Source organism: Thermobia domestica, chromosome 6 (assembly GCF_964235325.1).
Source record: "Thermobia domestica chromosome 6, izTheDome1.hap1.1, whole genome shotgun sequence".
NCBI classification, from domain to species: domain Eukaryota; kingdom Metazoa; phylum Arthropoda; class Insecta; order Zygentoma; family Lepismatidae; genus Thermobia; species Thermobia domestica.
The window spans coordinates 189047082-189066576 of NC_137459.1; the positions used below are offsets into that span (position 1 = coordinate 189047082).

General features: G+C 35.5%; 1 protein-coding gene across 4 annotated transcripts in view; it reads left to right on the plus strand.

The window, feature by feature from the left end:
• The window catches only part of LOC145688367 (metabotropic glutamate receptor 5-like), a 420659-nt gene that overhangs the window by 391253 nt on the left and 9911 nt on the right, over nt 1–19495 (plus strand). For all 4 annotated transcript variants that reach the window (XM_081762517.1, XM_081762520.1, XM_081762518.1 and 1 more), the window contains 2 exons: nt 6208–6435; nt 11033–11182. In XM_081762517.1, coding sequence (XP_081618643.1) covers nt 6208–6435; nt 11033–11182 — 378 coding nt within the window. The remainder of the gene's footprint in view (nt 1–6207; nt 6436–11032; nt 11183–19495) is intronic.

The window sequence follows — 19495 nt, forward strand, 5'->3', positions numbered from 1 at the left end:
AGATGTCTTTACAAAGTATTAGAATTCAGTAATCATAGTTTATACGTTGTACCTGTTGATAGAAATCATATTTATCATTCAAAAGCTAAAGAATAAAATATGTTGTCCAGACGAAATACCAGATTACATTATCAGAAATCGTACTGATGAACTTGCCCTTCACTTACTTATTTAATCTTTTTCTATTTATATTAATTAAAACTAGCAAAAGTAATACCTATACATAAACTAAAAGAGAAAGATAATGTGCCTAATTTTAGACCAATATCACTATTGTCATCTATTTCCAAAATATTCGAAATAAACGAGTAATAAGTTTCTGTGGAAAATTTTAAAATAATAAACTCTGCACATTTTCTAAAGAATAAAAAAACACGTCTATTATATTTCGAGATTATGTACAAAAGATGTATATATCCTTTAAATATAAAAATTACACATTAGATTTAGTCTGCGACTTAAGTAGAGCGTTTGAAACAGTTGGTCTTGATATACATCTAAACTAGTTACATCAACACGGATTAGAGCAGTTGCCCTCAAATGGTTTGAATCATATTTGTTCAAAAAAGAACAAACTCTATTTCGTATTGTGACAAACTAGGTAAATATAAGTGATTATAAGGCAGATACAAAGAAAATACATTTAGGAATGGCATAGTGAAGTATAGTAGAACCAATGCTTTTCTTACTATATATTGTAAAATTACCGTACCTTGGTAAGGTAGTAGCTAGAGTAATTTAGCACTCGGGATTTTGTTTTTCTCCCACAGCCTTTCTATTATAAATGTCTTGTTACATGCAAATATAACATACAAAGTCACTCTAATTGTGGTCCTAAGACCAATATAATGTTCCTAATTTAGTTTTTCTGGGAAGGAAAGGATACTATAGAGCTCCAGGCAAGCAAAGAGAGGGGTTGAATTACGGCAGCTCCAGGCAAGCTAAGTGGGCAGGATACCTCAGAGCTCCAGTCATGCTAAGAGGCTTGGGTTAGGTTACTACTCTGAGCTTCAGACAAGTAAAGAGGCTTGGGTTAGGTTACTACTCTGAGCTTCAGACAAGTAAAGAGGCTTGGGTTAGGTTAGATCTGAACTCCAGACAGGCTAAGAGAGGTGACGACCCTCCGAGACTGATTCCGATGAAGGTCTTAAAGTGTTTTATACCCTTTTCTGGACAGCGGTGGCGCTAGTGTTCCTCTTCTGTCACATGACTTGATAATGGTGACGGTGCCTGTCATCTGGTTTCTTGTAGTAGTTATAGTAAGAGAACATGTGGTTTTGTTTACAAATAAGGATGTGTTGTTGTTTACAGATAGAGACTACGTGTAGGATATTACAATATAAATGACCTTCCGAATGCCGCAAAAACTGTCCACATGACTCATTTTGCTCATGATACGTCTCTGATAACGTGTAAATATATGAGTGTGTTCCAACAAAAGATCGACAAAACTCTAAGCGATCTTCAAAAATGGTTTTAGCACAACAGGCTCATGCTAAATGAGTCAAGAACAAAGTATGTACTTTTTGAACCAGCGAAAGACAATAAATAAATAAATAAATAAAATAATAGTAAATCTACGAAATAAAATTCTACTTAGAGCTATCACGGCAGTCTTTTTAGGTGTAATACTATACTAGATCAAAATCTCAAGTTTGATTATATCAATGCCTTCGGTGCGAGCGGTCCCGAGTTCAATTCCCGGTGGGGTCACTCGGTCGAAAAAGTCTAACACGCTTTTTCAGGCCAGCCACCCTGAATGAGGTTTTCCTGGTTTTCCTCATTCACACCAGGCAAATACCGGGTTGGTACCTAACTTATATGTCCCAGGCCACTTCCTTCCTTCCCCAATCCTTTCTTCCTTCCCTTTCCCCGGATTGTGTGCTCGCCGAGGGACGTCATCCCTCAAATCGTGAAGGGCTAAATGGCCTTAGATGTCGCAAGCCCAGAAATCTAAATCCTAAATCCTAAACCCTTGATTATATCAATCAACTATATAAGGAAATGAGCTCAACGTGCTTTGCAATTCAGTCATAAATTGATGAAATGTTAATGTATCCAATTAAAACATTACATTATGCAGATATAGAATTTCATATGGGATATGGAATTATGTTATGTAGTAATATTGCAAGACCACGTGAAGTATTTAAACTTTAAAAGAAAATTGTCAGAACTATCACAGGAAATAATCAAAGAACTCACTACAAACTGTTATTTAGAAATTGAAGTGTGATTACTTTTCCATCGCTTTACACACTAAAATGTGTAACGTGCTTGATACAAAACCGGAAGAAAGAACAAAAGACAATGTACATATTCCTTCATGTAGACTGGAAACTTATAGGATTTTTTTTTTTTTTTTTTTTTTACATCCACTAAGTTGTTTAATCACTTAAACAAAGCACTAAAATGAACAATGATGTAAATACGTTCAAGACAGCAATAAGAAACGTCTACTAAATAGTGTCTTTTATTCTGTTGATGAGCTTTTTAACAATGAACACAAACAATTATCCTAAGACAAATCTTTCAGTTTAACGTCCCACGTTATGCTTGTTAGGCTGAGGGAGCCTAAGAGAAAAATTGCAATTATTACTTGTTTTATATATTATTCTCATAAATAGTACAGTTATATACTATAGTCAATTAATGATATACAAAGTGAACACTATATATACTAATAAAGATAATAACTTCTGACAGGTTACATATTTTATGCTTTAATCAGTACTGCGTATACTGTAATCAGTTAGCTATATGTAAAGTAAACATTATATGTAGTAATCAGGTGAATGTGTCTGACATATTCTATACCAAAGTTCAATTTGCACATGAATTTTGTACACGGAACGCAATAAATACGATACAATACAATGATCAAGATACCAGAAGAGGTGGGAGGTGATAGGTGGGACGTCAGAAGAATACGATGGTTGAGAGGATGTTTCACACTGCAACTCACTATCTGCACCGTCTTTTGGGTGATATGTAGACGTACATTGTCGTCAAGCATGAGAACATTGTGTAGCAACCATTGCTGGATGTTTACCGACAATTTTGCTGTGCGTTTCATAGAATTCAGCCCTACAAAGATCCCCAGAGATGATTTAGCCTGGACGAAGGAGGACATGGTGCATAACCCCCGCCACATACATTCAAGTACTAGAGATCTAAGGTATACGATTCTTGCGTTTGCTTCGTTAAATGTTTTTGAAAGAATGTTGGAAAGATTTGTGGAAGAAATTGATATTTGATGTAGAATCTCACACACCTTATTTTCAGACTATTTTTGTCACATAATTCATGTAGAATATGCTAAGATTTTGTCATTGTACATTTGGTTTTATATCGACTTTTGACTATGAGTTTTGTTTGTCTCTCTCTTTTTTGTAATAAGCTAGATTATCATTTTTCATTCTTATTAAACCACCAGCTGAAACATACGGCATTGCACGAGAATAATAGGTTTATGAAAATATGTGAAGTTATATTTGAATGCCTTTTCCACCCTTACGAAGGATATTTGAATCAAAGTGACATGAAGAAATCTCTGCTCGACCCAAGCGGAATTTTCAAAAACACTGACATGTATTCACTTGTTTTCATTAATGAGTTTACATACTGAGTTCCATCTTTCAAATATGAGGAGCTTGTAAAATCCTTATTTTTGGCATAAATTTTAAACCACCTCTTCATCTTTGAATCCTTCTCTCCCCTAGCATATGCATCAAAAAATTGTAAATAGCCTAAGGGTCTCTCGGATATAGTCACTTAAAAGTGTCAAGCCAGACGTATGAATTTGTATACCAGACAAACATTCATTTTTAAGTGTTAGATTGCGCCCTAAGTATTTTCTGTGTACTGTTTCTGAAAGCCACTAATCTTTATAAGTCTAAAAATACGATGACTCAGAACACTAAAATAATAGTAAAAGTCATTTCTAAATGCTAACGCTGAATCATTTCTAAAAAGATTTTACACTAATAATACAAGATTAGTAGTTTTGAGAAATAGATGCCAGATAGAAATTATCGTCATATTCAAAGATATGATTATTTCTTTTGTAATTTTTATCCTTAAATAGAAGCAAATTAATAAATACGACTTAAAACGTTACCAAATCATATTCTAATATTAAAATTTGATTCTACTTTATTATCAGAATTTATTTTTTTCTTCAGAAGATAAGATATTTTGTGTGTAATTGGATAACTCCCGAAAATAATTTTGGCTGTTACATGAAAGGGAAGGAATTACTACTTGAAAGTATACTCTCGTACCCCAACTTCCTTTATACGATTTGTCTCACTATTACCAGAGGATTCTGAATAATGGATGTTTAGATAAAAAGCATACTAGTTTCTAAGTAATTTTTTAAAACTTTTTCAATAGGTTCGATAGTTTTCAAGCTAGGACGTATTAAAATGCTATGCTTGGCAGTTTCGGCAGTTTAACTTTTGAAGGTGGTGTTTCTCGATCAATGTTTATTAGAACTTTCCCCTTTATTTAATATAAGGAATCACTTCCCGAAGTTTGGTGTTATTTTTTCGCAGTCTGTAGATTTCGGCAAGTTTCCGTCTTATGTAAACTAATTATCCCCCTCCACTAAGCCACTTGTATATTAAAAATATCTAAATATTTCGCCTAAATGTTACGCAACCTAATTCTTAAATATTTGAGTGTTGTACAACATTGTAGGAAATAACATGACGGGAAGACAGAAATGTTTTTGCATTATATATAGGATATGCTTTGGTCTTTACATTATACAGTTCTTGCGTCGGACATGTTTCACTGTATAATTGAGAAGGATGACTCTGTGATAGAGCGAATGCGAGGAGTCCCTAATTTGATCCCGAGCCATGTGAATTTGATGGACAGCATCGTGTCCGTGGATTCTCCTCTTTTGTCTCATGTTCTTATTTCACTAGTTCTTTTATAATTCCCTTTCATTCATCATTAATCTGTTTTAGAGTATAAGACATATTGTGTAAAATGAAAGATTTTTTTTTTTTTTTTTGTGTGTGTGTGTGTGTTTCATTAATAAGAAGTTTCATAATTTGCCTGTTTATAATCTTTGAACATATTTTGCACAACACTTGCTACACGTATGCTGGTGAAAATTGGAAATATTAGTTTGGGCGGAAGTGGCGAAATTTTCTGAAACATGGTAAATATGAAGAGCGTTATATCCGGAATAAATGCTAATTAATAGAGCAACTATCAGACTACATTTACTGATGGTTAATAACTCTTTAGTATCTATATCCAGCTGAATTTTTACAAGCATTGAAGCAGTAAGTGCTTGGATGTCTCCTTGAGTGTATGATTTGAGCAGTCAACTGTTGCAGTTTGTGTTCGATTACCATACAATATAATATCTACACATGACATCCTAAACATGTTCGATGAAGGATAAATGCGGGGGCCATGCAAGCCAACACATGGTCATGATTTCTTGCAAGGTTGATGTGTTGTGGCCGCTGTATGGAAATCATTTTCTTAAATACCTCAATTTGGATGATGGTTCTCAAGGCTCAGCATTCTCTGCCTATAATACCATGGGGTCATTGTGCCTTCAGTAACAATTAATTTAGCCCTTCTATCGTAACTGATTGCTACAAGAAAATCAGGGGTAACGTATATACTAAAGGATGAAACTAAATACAAATAAATGAAATCTTTTAAAGGTATCGATCATACAACCACTCTCAAAGACAGTAGTTTGTACGGACAATTCTGTCCAAATATAGTTTGTAACGAACAATCTGTAGCGCAAAAAGAAAGAGAAAAAAAGTTACTTATGTTTTGCACAAATTTCTTTTTCACTAACAGTGTGTCAATATGATAGGAACGAAAGCTTACTAACCATTCAAGTATTGGAGCACAGTTGTCTCACACAGACTCCGCAAATAAACTACGGAGAGACCACGATACTTGCATTTCACAACTTTTATACGCTAAACAACGTTGAAACTTTGTATTTAATATACACCTTTAGTTCCGTTCTGTTACACTTCGTTCACCCAATTTTTAATCATGAAATACTTCTCATGTGAAGAAACTTTAGTAAAAGTTTCATTTGGTTTGTGCAACTTTCTCTCGGTGTAACTTTTTCACTTTCTACTAGTGTATATTTTGAATTATACGGTACTTTCAAATATAGTAAATGCTTCATTAATAATTTGTAATGTGTATTTGCAGGTTTTAAACGAAACTGTAGCTTTCATTCTTGAACCTGAAGAGATTCACACACTGGCAGAGCATTTGAGAAGTTACAAGGCAAAGAAAAATTTCTTGATTGTTGGCACTATTGGAATCAACAAAAATCTTTTTAAATTATGGAAGAATCTTTTTGCAGGAGGGTATCTGGTAGAACCACATATGCCCGAACTACCAGACTTTCGCAATTATCTTCTTGAAACATTGCAGGTTTGTAAATCGATTTCTTGATAATTAGTGAGTATATTTTATAATTACATAGGATTTGTGTACAGCGCTCTCGTGTTTACGAGTACGTGTATGGAAAATTATATCTTACGTTAAAGTGTTAGTAATAACGCTAACAGTCGTGTTCAAAAGTTCCTTTAGGTCTAATTTTGAATTTCTTATGTAACTCCGAAGATAATTGTGCAAGGTTATATACTTTTCAAGAAAAAAATAGCAAAACTAAATTTTAATTTCCACAAATTTGAACACAGAACTATTAAACAGTGTATGGTATTGAATGTACAATCTGAGCAAATTATTTCTAAATTTCATTAGGTAATAACATTTGGTTTTTTTCTTAATTAAAAATTAATGTTGACAAATGCTCTCTTTTAGGTAACTTACACCTGAATTTTGTATACTCATGTCCAAAGTTATTGTCGCATGTCTATAAATATGTTCTTGTAGGAATATAATTTGATAACGAATTCGCCCGGTATTTCTTATAATGTTAGTATGTGTATAATCGGCAAAGACATGTATGTGGCAAATTTCAAGCCAAAAGAGCAGTAAATAAGAACAATAAAGCGAAAATAAAACTTTCTTGTCCATTTAGCAACATTTTGTTTTACTCATTCTAATGTTCGTATTTATAATTCTTTTCCTATGAAATTTACCACAAATATGCATTTTCCGATTATATATATAGTATCAGTATTAAAAATACCCTGCAAAATCATTATCAAATTATATTGTTACAAGAAGATAGTTGTAGATATGCGACAATCATTTTGGACATGGGTGTACATCTCCTTCCTTTCTTAAATGAGCTCCGTCGTGGCTAAGCGGTTAACATACGCGCCTTTGGCGTGGGAGACCCGAGTTCGATTTCCAGCGAAGCTCACGTGGTTCGGATTCCACATTAAGCTGTAGGTCCACGTCTCATATGGCCTTGCTGTTGAAAGGAACGCTGAACTGAAAATCAAATCAAATCAAAATCCTTTCTGAAATACACTTAAAATCTTAATTCGACTTAGAATAATGGAACTACCTAATTATAGGATGAACTTAGTAGGAATTAAAAGTTAAATGAGAAGGGAGCCTTTCAGTCTGGAAATTTTACGTTCTTTCACGGGGAAGGAAATAACGATTACCAACTAGGAACAGGGATTTTCGTTCACTAATTATATCATTGAATTTAATGATGTTTTCTTTCATTAGTCGTAAGAGTCGATAGTGTGATATTGTTCTAAATGTGCATGCTCCAACTGAAGATAATGATGATGATATAAAGAACAGCTTTTACGAAGTAAAACTGGCATTTCACCAACTCTCGCGATACCATATGAAAATTGTTACGGAATTTCAATGCAAATGAGGATGAGATGGTATTTCTAAACCGATTATAGTGAATGAAAGTACGCATAAGGAAAGAAATGACAACGGCGTTAAAATAGTGAACTTTGCAATATCCAAAATCTTTATCGTGAAGGGTACAAAATTCCCACATCACAACAATCGTAAATATACTTGGACCCCACCAGATGATGATAAAAATCGATCACGTTTTAGTAGATAGAAGAAGACAGTCTAGCATAATTAATGTTCTGTCTTTCAGAGGAGATGCCTGTAACACTGATCACTACCTAGTAACAGCGATAATAAGAGAGAGATTATCGTCGAATAAAGGAAATATTCAACATCTGAAAACAGAGAGGTTTAATTTAAAGAAATTACAAGAGAGCCAGGCAAGAATGGAATACCAGATTGAAGTGTCGAACAGATTCTCGGTTTTAGAAAGTTCACAATGCACTAATGTTGAGGATACTTGGGTTGAAATTAGGGATAGCATTAAAGTTTCAACAAATGGAAAACTGAGGCACGAGGAAATACGTAAGTACAAATCGTGGTTTGATTAGGAGTACATTAAACTTGCAGAGAAGAGAAAACTAACGAAACTACGTTGGTTACAAAATCCAAACGATATAAGTACAAAACATTTTGTTGACATCAGGCGGGAAACTTCCAAAAGTTTTAGAACAAAGAAACGCAATTTTTTGGAATCTGAAATTAATGAACTTGAAGATAATAGTAAAAACAAACATTTGTGAGATGTATAAGGACACCAATGAATTTAAAAAGGGCTATCAACTTCGTGCTTATATATTAAAGAAAGCTGACGGAGCAATTCTCACTGATACAGGTAGCAATTTGAATAGATGGAAAGATTTATTTGACGATTTGCTTAATACGAATCCGAAAAAACTAATATTCGTAGAGAAAGTAAAACACACAGCAGAACCGTATATTCCAGAGCCTAACCAAACAGAAATAGAAATTGCCATAAAGAAATTAAAGAAACAAATCTCTGGGTGTAGACGAAATTCCAGCTGAGTTAATTTTAGCTGGAGGGAAAAAAAAATGTCGAACAAGATACACAAACTCCTTCTTTATATTTGGAACAAGGAGAAATTGCAACAAGAGTGGAAAGAATAAACGATTGTTCCAATTTACAAGAAAGGCAAAGCTTATTGTAATAATTATCGAAGCATCTTTCTTCTGTCATCCTTTAAAATCTTAAACATTCTACTAGCAAGATTGACCCCATACACAGATGAAATTATTGGAGGTTATCAGTGCGGATTTAGGTGAAATTTATAAACTAACGTCTAGATATTTGCAATTTGACAAATACTCGAAAAGAAATGGGAATAAATATCCCGATACATCAGTTATTTGTTGGTTTTAGAAACTCCTATGACTCGGTTAGGAGGGAAACGTACAACATTCTTACATAATGTGAAATACTGAAAAAGCAAGTTAGGTTAATTAAGATGTATTTAAATGAATCCCAAAGTGAAGTCTGAGTAGGACAATACTTGTTCCCGAGCTTTCACGTCGAGAATGGGCTGAAACAAGGAGATGCGTTGTCGCCATTATTATTTAACTTCGTTCTGGAGTACATTTATAAGGAAAATCAAAGATAGCAACTAGAGTCTAGAGTTGAATGTTTTCATCAGGTTATTTTATGCTGGTGATGTAAATCTGATAGATGGTAGGAGAACAATATAAAGAAATGCAGAGGATTTAGTAAACGCTTGCAGCGACATGGGCTTAGAAGTAAATGCATAGAAAACTAAATACATGGAAATTCGCCGAGATCGTAATACTGAAAATAACGGATACTTCAAACTCGCAAATAATACTTCCGACAAAGTGGATACTTCCAAATATCTAGGATCAATATTAACAGTCCAAAACCACATCCACAAAGAAATTAAATATCGACTGAAAATAGGGGTTTCGTGTTATTATTCAGTTCAAAATCTTTGGCGTTCGCGAATTTTGTCGCGGAACCTGAAGCTTAAAATATATAAAACTATAATCATGCATGTTGTGCATATTGTGCAATCATAATTATTGCGAATCATGGTTGCTTGTTCTGAGGGAAGAGCGCAAACTGAGAGTATTTGGGAATAAAATCCTGAGATGAGTATTAGAACTCAAGAGGAACGGGAGTGAGGAATGATAGGGAAAGTTGATAACGAGGGACTACACAATGTATACAGTTTGCCAAACATTGTTAGGGTCACAAAGTCTAGGAGACAGGTGGGCAGGTCATGTGGTCATAATGAAAGAAAGTAGGAACGCTTTCAAAGTTTTAATTGGAAATCCAATCGGAAAACGTCCATTAGGAAGACCTAGACGCAGATGGAAGGGCAATATTAAATTTGTTCTCTCAGAAATAGGAGTACAAAGTAGGAACTGGATTCAGTTTGCTAAGGACAAAAGAGCTTTTGTGAACGCAGCATTGAACCTCCGGGTTCCATAACCCATAGTGAATTAGTTTAGAAAATTTATATGTATTTTATAGTTCTGAGGTGTATCACTGAAGCTAGTAAGTTTGTTTGCGATTAAGTTCCAGCAGTAAACCATTAATTAGTTGTCGAGACTAAATACTTGAACCAATGAATAAGGAGTTCTCTTTTGATATTTTGGTGTATACTCAGGTTTCATGAAACAAATCACTAAATTCTTGAAGGCAATAAGCAGAATTCATTCAAGAATGTGTAGATTTTATTAGTCTGTTCATCGACGAAATTCCATCGAACCTGGGGCTTTCCAATAACGAAACGAGGACAACTGCACTGTGATGAGTATTTGAATCAGGGTTAAATTAAAGCTTTCATTTCTCGAAGTACTTCAATTCTGTCGCACCTTGCTGCTTCGGTTGTTTGATTCACTCCATAAAAAGTTCGATTGGTTGACACATCATGTATCAGAGTTTAAAGTAGAATAATAATAGGTGCTGTATGTTGTTGTAAGCACAGAAGCTGGTTAAAAAAAAAAATCATTCCATAGTGTCGATACACCATTTGCAAGTGACTATATGCTTTCAACTGTACAAAAGGAGAGCCAGTATAGCATGCCGGACACTTGCTCTCTCATTTCGGCCACTGTCTCTTACTTCGTAATTTAATAATGATGATAATTTTGATTAGTAATATTTTAAAAAGTATGCTTTATTGGTATAATTATCTCAGCTCTTATTAGTTCCTTTACTAATATTTAATGACATTATTTTTGTATTAATTTTCAGTCAGCAAAAGACAGTAATGACTCGGTGGTTCGTAATTACATGCAAGAAATTTACTCCTGCAGTTGGAAGAATACAACGGACAGCCTTGTTACTGGTTGCAGAGACCTAAAGGCCAGCGATTTAGCTGCGAAATTATTAATAGATCCAGAGGTTAGTATGTCAGTCTTATTGAGCAGAAAAGTAGTTATTCTATATATATGTAATATCATTTAGCTTGTAACATTGTCCTCACATGTCGTTAACACTCGCCCAGCGAAGGTATTAGAAATAACTTATACGACGAACATAGAATCATTTTTGACCCATCAATATTTTAATTGTTTTCTAAGGAGAACGTAGTATTATTAATAGATTTCCAATTAATTTAAAGCTTGATATTAGTGATGAACATATTGGTCTTCAGTGGCGGATCCAGAGGTTAAAAATTGTGGGGAAGGGCCAGCCAGAACCCAGACTATGATAGCTTCAGCACTTTCTTCCTGCTGTCTAATCAGTTCACGAAATATCTCATCTGAAGTTCTCAAAACCTTTTGCTCGGACATTATTACCGCACAGAGAAAAGACGCGCACAGTTTATTTTAATTCTTCTTCTGCATGAGTGAATTTGGACTAAAATGTTTGATATTTACTCTGACAGGCAGTGTTACCAGTTCGTGAATAGAAATTTCCCGTCCGAAGATATGCAATTTTCCAATATGATTCAATGTTTCCTACAAATATATAACGCACACACACACACAGAAATGCAGATATATATATATATATATATATTGCCATGCGTTTCCACTGCTACATATTTTCAAGAAAATTATCTCATATCCTACAGATCTATATATATAAAATTGAAAATCACTATGTTTGTGACTCTAAATCTCCTGAACCGCCCGACCGATCTCGATCAAATTTGAAACCTGGATGAGGTTCGAGGCTGGGCTGGCTTTAGGCTATTCACTTTGATGGTACAACTGAGGGTTTGAGGGAGGGGGAAGGGGAATAAATAATAAATAAAACCTAAGGACTCCTGAACCACTCGTCCGATCTTGATCAATTTTCAACAAAGATGAGGTTCAGGCCTGGGATTTAAATTATGATTTAAATTTGACGGAGCAATGTAAGGAAGGAGAAGAAGGGGGAGATATATAAAAATCAATTTAAAAAAGACAAAGTGACTATTTTTGTAACTTAATAACTCTTGAATCATCCGACCGATCTCAATCAAGTTTTTAAGATACATGAGGTTCGGATCTGAAAATAATTTTGTAATTTAACTTTAGCGGTAGATCCTAGGGGAGGGGGACGTATAAATAAACTACTAAAACCTAATAACTTTTGAACCACCCAACCAATCTCGATCAAATTTTCAGCAAATATGAGGGTCGGGCCTTGGGTGTTTTTTATCGTTTCATTTTGACGAGCCAACCTATGGGAGGGGAAGGAGGAGATATATGTAAAATAAATAAATAAATAAATAATACTGACTGCCTTTGTAACTTCATCACTCTTGAACCACCCGACCGATCTCAATCAAATTTTCAACATACATGATTGTAGGTGCAAAGATTACTTTAGGCTACTCACTTTGACGATGCAACGTAGGGAAGGGGGAAGGGAGAGAAATTTAAAAATGATTAAAAAAAATGACCTATATTAGTGTTGAATCCATAGTTTTCGGGGTCGATGAGCGAAACAGTGAGACTTCTGATGCTGTTTCAATCCAAGTTCAGCCTTGATAGTTGGAAAGGGGAAAGGTACAACGTAGGGGAGGGGGATAAACATTTAAAAATGATAGAAAAGGACTAATATTTGTGTCGAATCCATAGTTTTAGGAGTAGCTGAGATTAACAGTGACAATTCCGATGCCGTGTGCCGCAGCACGGAGGAGGGGGAGCTATAAATAATAATGATCGAAAATGACCAATATTAGTGTCTAATCCACAGTTTTCGGGATCATTCAGATGAATAGTGACATTTCCGATCCGGTTTAAATTCAAAGTCAGCCCCGCCACTTGGGGAAGGGGGAGAAAGAGAGATATAAAAATGATCGAAAATGGCCACTATCAGTGTCGAATTTATAGTTTTCTGGGTCGCTTAGATGAACAGTGATACTTTCGTTCCCGTTTAAATTCAAATTCAACCCCATAAATTCGGGGAGGGGGAGGAATAAATATTTACAAATGATCGAAAATGACCGATAGTAGTGCTGAATCTACATTTTTTGGGGTCGCTGAGATGAACGGTGACATTTCCGACGCCATGGCCCGCAACGTGGGGGGGGGGATTTATATATACTGCTTATATACATCTATCAAGATCAATGATCTTTCCGATGCCTTTTAAATCGATGCCATTAGAAACGAAAACATCATACGTTCACGGGTACTAAACACATGAGATACGGAGTTGTGCATTTAAATTTTCATTTCAACCCAGCGAAGCGGGTAATATATGCTAGTTGGAATAAAATATCACGCATTCTAGCCACTGATATGAATTTCCCGTTTTATGGGAATTTTTCGCACTTGGCAACACTGCTGACATGTTGGAGCATGCTAACGGAATGAGCAAACAGTAGGAATGTTCATGCAGAATGAGTAAAATGGCAACAAATCGGACGGTTTGAAGTAGACAAGACAAATGAAATATCTTTCACGTAAACAGCGAAGACCGGGTCATTCAAGATCCAGACAAAGAATGTTTTATTTGTGGTTGACAAATAAAGAATGCTAGAGTAATAGAAGTGTTACTACATGGTACTTAGGTTAAAAGAAGCATACCAAGGACGATGACCGGAAAAAGGAAGAAGAAATAGGAAAAAAAGTTAAAATAAAACATTTATGAGTCAAAAATGACCCGATCTCCGTTGAGCGAGTAACACAGTTACAGAAAATGTCAAAATTCTACACTCATACTGAGACTGCGTTTCAACATTGGTAAACAAAGTAAAAAATAAATTATGGAAAATTTAATACTGAAACAGTTGGTAACAGCTGCGTAACAATTGTTAAATGGGGTCTGTTATGATTTTTCAGTGTAGTAAGGACATTTCACATATGAAATTCACTATTGCCTTGAAATCATTCATTATCAGGGCCAGATTAAAGTATTTTCAAATAATGTTGTTCATCTTACAAGAATCATCTTATCATGAATTGGGTAATTCCATGAATCACTACGTCAAATCTTAACAGGAAAAAAAAAAGTCACTGCAATATAATTTTGTAATTTAATTTCAGTATAATACATACAGATAAATAAGACGCAATGCATTTTTTACTTTCTTTTTCTCAGAAAACGACCAAATTTCTTCAAGTGGCCCAACTTAATAATACTAATACATGGTTAGACATCTACATTGTTTCGTAAATACATTCTCAGATCAATTAAGTGGCTAGCTTTACATGTTTCTATTGTATTTCCCTTTAAAATTTATTTATACATATTTTATTTAACTCAATAAAGGCGTTCTTGTTACAGTTTACTAAAAATCAGTTAGGATAGCCAAGAACACCTTAATATCACTTCGTTTATCGATTGCTACATCGGCTAGTAGTGATACAAAATATGACCAGATTCTGGAGAAGCTTCCATCACTAGTCTTTATCACACATACGTACAACGGAAAGATAAACTAGTTGGCCCTTCTAGAACAAACATTAGTCTATTTCTATCGGTGTAGATGGCATCTTACTAGTAACACATGACTAAATGACCGATCAGTGCTGACCCATGTCATTGCAGTTAGAGTGAGTGTGCCACTCAGTTATGTCAAAAGAGCTCCTCAAATTTGTTCCAATCAAATATGTAATCAAGTGGTAAGAAAAAAGACCCTTGGGTTCGGGCTTGCCAATGGGCGTACCGTAAATGAATTTGCACGATTTCTTGGTGTATGAAAACCAACTATACAACGCGTCTCCAAGAAATAGTCTTAACACGCATGTGAATGCCAAAAGCGTGAAAACTGGTTATAAAAAGACCCTATTCCGGAGAAACCGACGAGATTTTCATGACAGATCAAGGAAAATGATTTTCAAGCCAGGCAGAAACTGCTGCAGTCCATGAATGCAGGTCTATCCCAACTAATTTTCCAAAATATTGCAATGAACTTCATGCGATGGATATTCAGAGTCGGGTACGGACATTTGGAGAGCTCATTTTTAACTTCTGTGCATAAAGCAGTACGCCTCCAATGGACTCAACACTACATATACTGGACTGTAAACTGAAAACATATAGTGTGGTCTAACGAATCGCATTCGTATCTGTATTTCAATATTCCAAGTCGCCGAATACACCAAAAGCTCAATGAAGCATTTCACTCGTAGTATGTAAATTAGATTGAAGTTGATTGTCCCTTTCAGCAGCGAGGCTATATCAGACTTGGACCTACAACTTAACGTGGAATTCAAACCAAGTGAGCTCCCACCGGCAATCGAATCAGGTATCCCGCACCGACGGCAACTACGCTAACTATATAGCCACGATAGAGTTTCCGCAGTATATGGAGGATGTAGTTCAAGATGGAGGAGGTTTTGAGATAATATAGGAATGTTTTTCATACTATGACCTGGGCCACCCTATACAGGTAAATGTGAACATAGCACAGCATGCTTATTTAGACATTTCTAGTGAGCATTTATTGCCATGGTAAATATGCAGTGAACACTTCCATCTTTCAAGATAATTGGGGTGTCCGCAGGGTTCGAACTTCTAAATTGAGGAAGTTTAGGTACACTGTCGTAGCTGTTCTTGCCTGCAAAATTACCCAATGTAAATCAGTTAAAAATTTGTGACAACTAGGAAAACGGGTGAAGTGTAGAAATAGATCTCGTTCTTAGTTGGAACCACGAGATTCATTGAAGCAACAGTATTCACATCGATGGGACAGACTTGCAAGAATGCGTGGAAACAGTGTTAACAGAATTCATGAGGTTGTCTAAACCACAGTCCCCGTGTTACCCATTATTAGATAAATTCTGCGAGGATGACTAATTTTTTGTACGTTGTGCTTATGTAAGTTGATCATTTTCTGTGGAACCAGTGATAAAGAACACATATATAGCAATATCTAAGTTATTCATTATTTCTTTGTAGATTAAAAAGTAAGATTACTGTTATTCCTACTGGTCCCCAATTACTACTAAAGCACTTCCAGTAAATACATTTCAATTAATACAGTATTTTTGGTATACAAGTACTATCACATTTATCAGTTAACTAACTTATGTGCTTCTGTTAGATCTCCAAAGTGTTTTATTTATTTTATTATTTTTGTTTTAACAAAATATTTTCATCAAATATTTGCATTGATGTTATCTTGAGATATTTTACTGAAAGTGTTTTGCAGTGTGGCGACAAACATGGAAAACTGGGAAAAGTCACGGAATTTGAGAAGACCGAGAAAATCCCGAGAGTTCATCTAAGAGTTAAAAAATTTTGATTTGCTAAGAATGAGGTTTTATAAACATTTAAAATGAAAATTCTAAGGTTATTTCAGATGTGGTTAAGTGTTTTTAATTACCAATTTCAATCTTAGAAACATTTCTTTTTTCCACTAATATGTAACAAACCTATGTTCTGTAGTTGTGCGCATTGTCTTTTGCTTTCGCTTTCTCTTGTGCAGTGGAATATCGTATTGGTGAATCGTCCACAAAACGCAGTTGGATCAACGATCCAATGGGGAAATTAATTTTCGACACACACATAATTCCAACGAGCTTCCGTTCTCGTTCCCACTAATTTCGATTTTATCGGAATTTCCTGTCCTGCATTATGTGAAGGTATCTAATCACGTAAATGAAAGGATTTTGGAATACGATTATTCGTATTTGAGCTTCCGTGTTTTTATTGTAAGGTATTTTAATTCCCAAACAGTTTATCTTCTGAAAAGTTTGAGTTTATAAAAGCTGCTGTAAAATTACACATCAGCGTATGCAGTGGCTCAATACTCGGTGGATAACCGGACTAATTGCATCGAACTCTTGCTCCTTAAATATGGAAAATGAAATGAAATCTTTAAGTTTAACGTCCCACGGTTATGCCGGTTAGGCTAAAGGAGACGGTGATAATGAGAAATGAGTGAAATGGTGGAATGAAGAAAGTGGGAGGAAACGGGAGAACCCCGAGAAAACCCACGAGCCCGGTGTTTGTCCACCACAAAGTCCACACGGCGCGAGCTGGGATCGAACCAGGGACCCCAAGCGCCGGAGGTGAACGCTCTACCACTGAGCCACCGCGCCCCCTCCTTAAATATGGAATACCAAAGTGTACTTTCTACTTCATACTTACAATGCAATATTTATTAATTGTTACACATTTATAACTACATATATAATCATTTTCCATTAAAAATTGTACATTTGTAATGATATGTAAATGGTGATACGTGTCTTTTTTTTTTTTTTTTTTTTTTTAATATTGCTTATTCCCTTTTTAAAATTATTCTGACATTCAAAATGATGCAGCAATTTGCGAACAGTATTTATAGTACACAAGTTCAAATAATGTTTCATTTTCTATTTATTTAATCATTCTTTGAGCCAAAAATGTTTTATAAAACGTTGAACATTTCGTATTGGCATTGAAAGAACATACACAAATCTACGAAATGTTCAACGTTTTATAAAACAAGATTCTTTCAGACAAGACGTTTAAGAATATTTTGTAACTGGAATGTAGCTTTATGGGGGGGCATAGACACTGTTATGGCGGTTGGAGGGTGTGCTGCCATGAAGATACCCCTGCTAGCACCCCTCTTTAATAATACGTAACACAGACTTTTTTTTTTTTTTTTTAAGCAGTTCGCAATGAAACGAAAGTAAAGGGAACGGTTAGAATTTGCCGTTCAAATTATAGTAAAATATTAATTTGTCTCCAGTACATTGTGGGAGTAACGAATTTTTATAATGTGCAATTCTTGTTTCATTGTTCATATCTTCATACCTTGACCTAAGAAAGGACAACAAATGTAAAATGGGATCTGAATCATGTTCATGTGTTGATCTTCTGTATCTCGTTTTTCGCCGTGGATTTTTGAATCACAGAAGTAAACAGGTTCCTTCTCGCTGATTGTCACTTGTTGCATTGAATGAAAGAAACTGGTCCAAGGGATTGAGCGCGTTTCAGATGTTATGCAGGTTTAAAACATTTTGCATGTTTATACTAAAACTCAAATTCGATGGAGAAATAGGTAGAACATTCACTTCTGATGCTGAAGTTCTTACGTTCAAAATATGGGAGTGCGATACGGGTTTTGCGGTAAATAAACACGAAATACACGGTTTCTCTCCAAGTTCTTTCGCTTCCGTCCCTATTCTCATTCCTTTCGTTGTTACATCATTAACTGGATAATTTACTATTTCGTTTGTGCAACGTTAAACTAATGATTTAATGTGAAGTGTATGTTAAGCAACGAGCTTTCGTATAGCGTAAGATTCCTTCAGGAATTATGAAATTTTGAATTTGCAGTGATTGACTTCCTTCATCCATCTAAATAATATTCCGGGGTAAGATTGTATTTTTCACAGGAATAGACTGTTCTTTGCTCTCTTTCTAGTGTGGAAATTGTTTATTTTCGTAACATTATTCATTGTTGGAGAATGTAATTTTGTAAGCACTAAATGTGAAAAACTAATAGTTAATACAACGTAATAAAGACATTATTACAATAAATTCCAAACGAATAAATAGCAACCTCAGAATGAGTGTATACGATTTATTACAGGGTGACAAGAAATAACCCATAAAAGTTTGGCGTATCCTGAGAGGAATGTAGTGTTCTGTAGCCAAGTAAGTGTTGTTCTGTTGGATTCTATGTACCTGTACAAGCTTTTCCGTCTTCCGTACGAGGAATTTTCTTTTTTGTTTGAGAATGGCAACCAAACGCAGGGAAATATTAGAACTTTTTCGTCAAGGAAAGCGTCAATGTGAAATTGTTCGTTTGCTTGTTATTTCAGAAACGACAGTCTCAGACGCAGTTCGCGATTCCAGGAGCTCGGACATGAAGGTGACTATCTCGGAAGAGGAAGAAAGCACCCATCAATACGTCCAAGAACCGTAAGATCATCAAAAAGCGAGTAGAACGAAATCAGAGGGTCTCCGTGAGAAAAATCACTCGTGGGACCGAGATCAGCTGCTAATTAGTGGGCCAAATGGCAAAAAGGGATCCCGACCTCAAAGCGTACAAGCTCTAAAACGTTCAGCTGCTCACGGACAAAAACAAGCGTGTGCGACTCGAACGATACCGCCTTCTCAATCGCCGGGCTGCAGGTCAGCGATGGGAGCGCATTCTCTTCACCGACGAGAAGCTGTTCACCGTGGAGCAGGAGCACAATTACCAAAGCGACAGGACTTGATCTACAGAGGCTCCCGGCACCTCAGCCATCGTCGAACACCGCCAAAATCCGAGATCGGTTATAGTCTGGGGCGGAATTTGCGCAAGTGGCAAGATCCCTGTGGTGTTCCTGG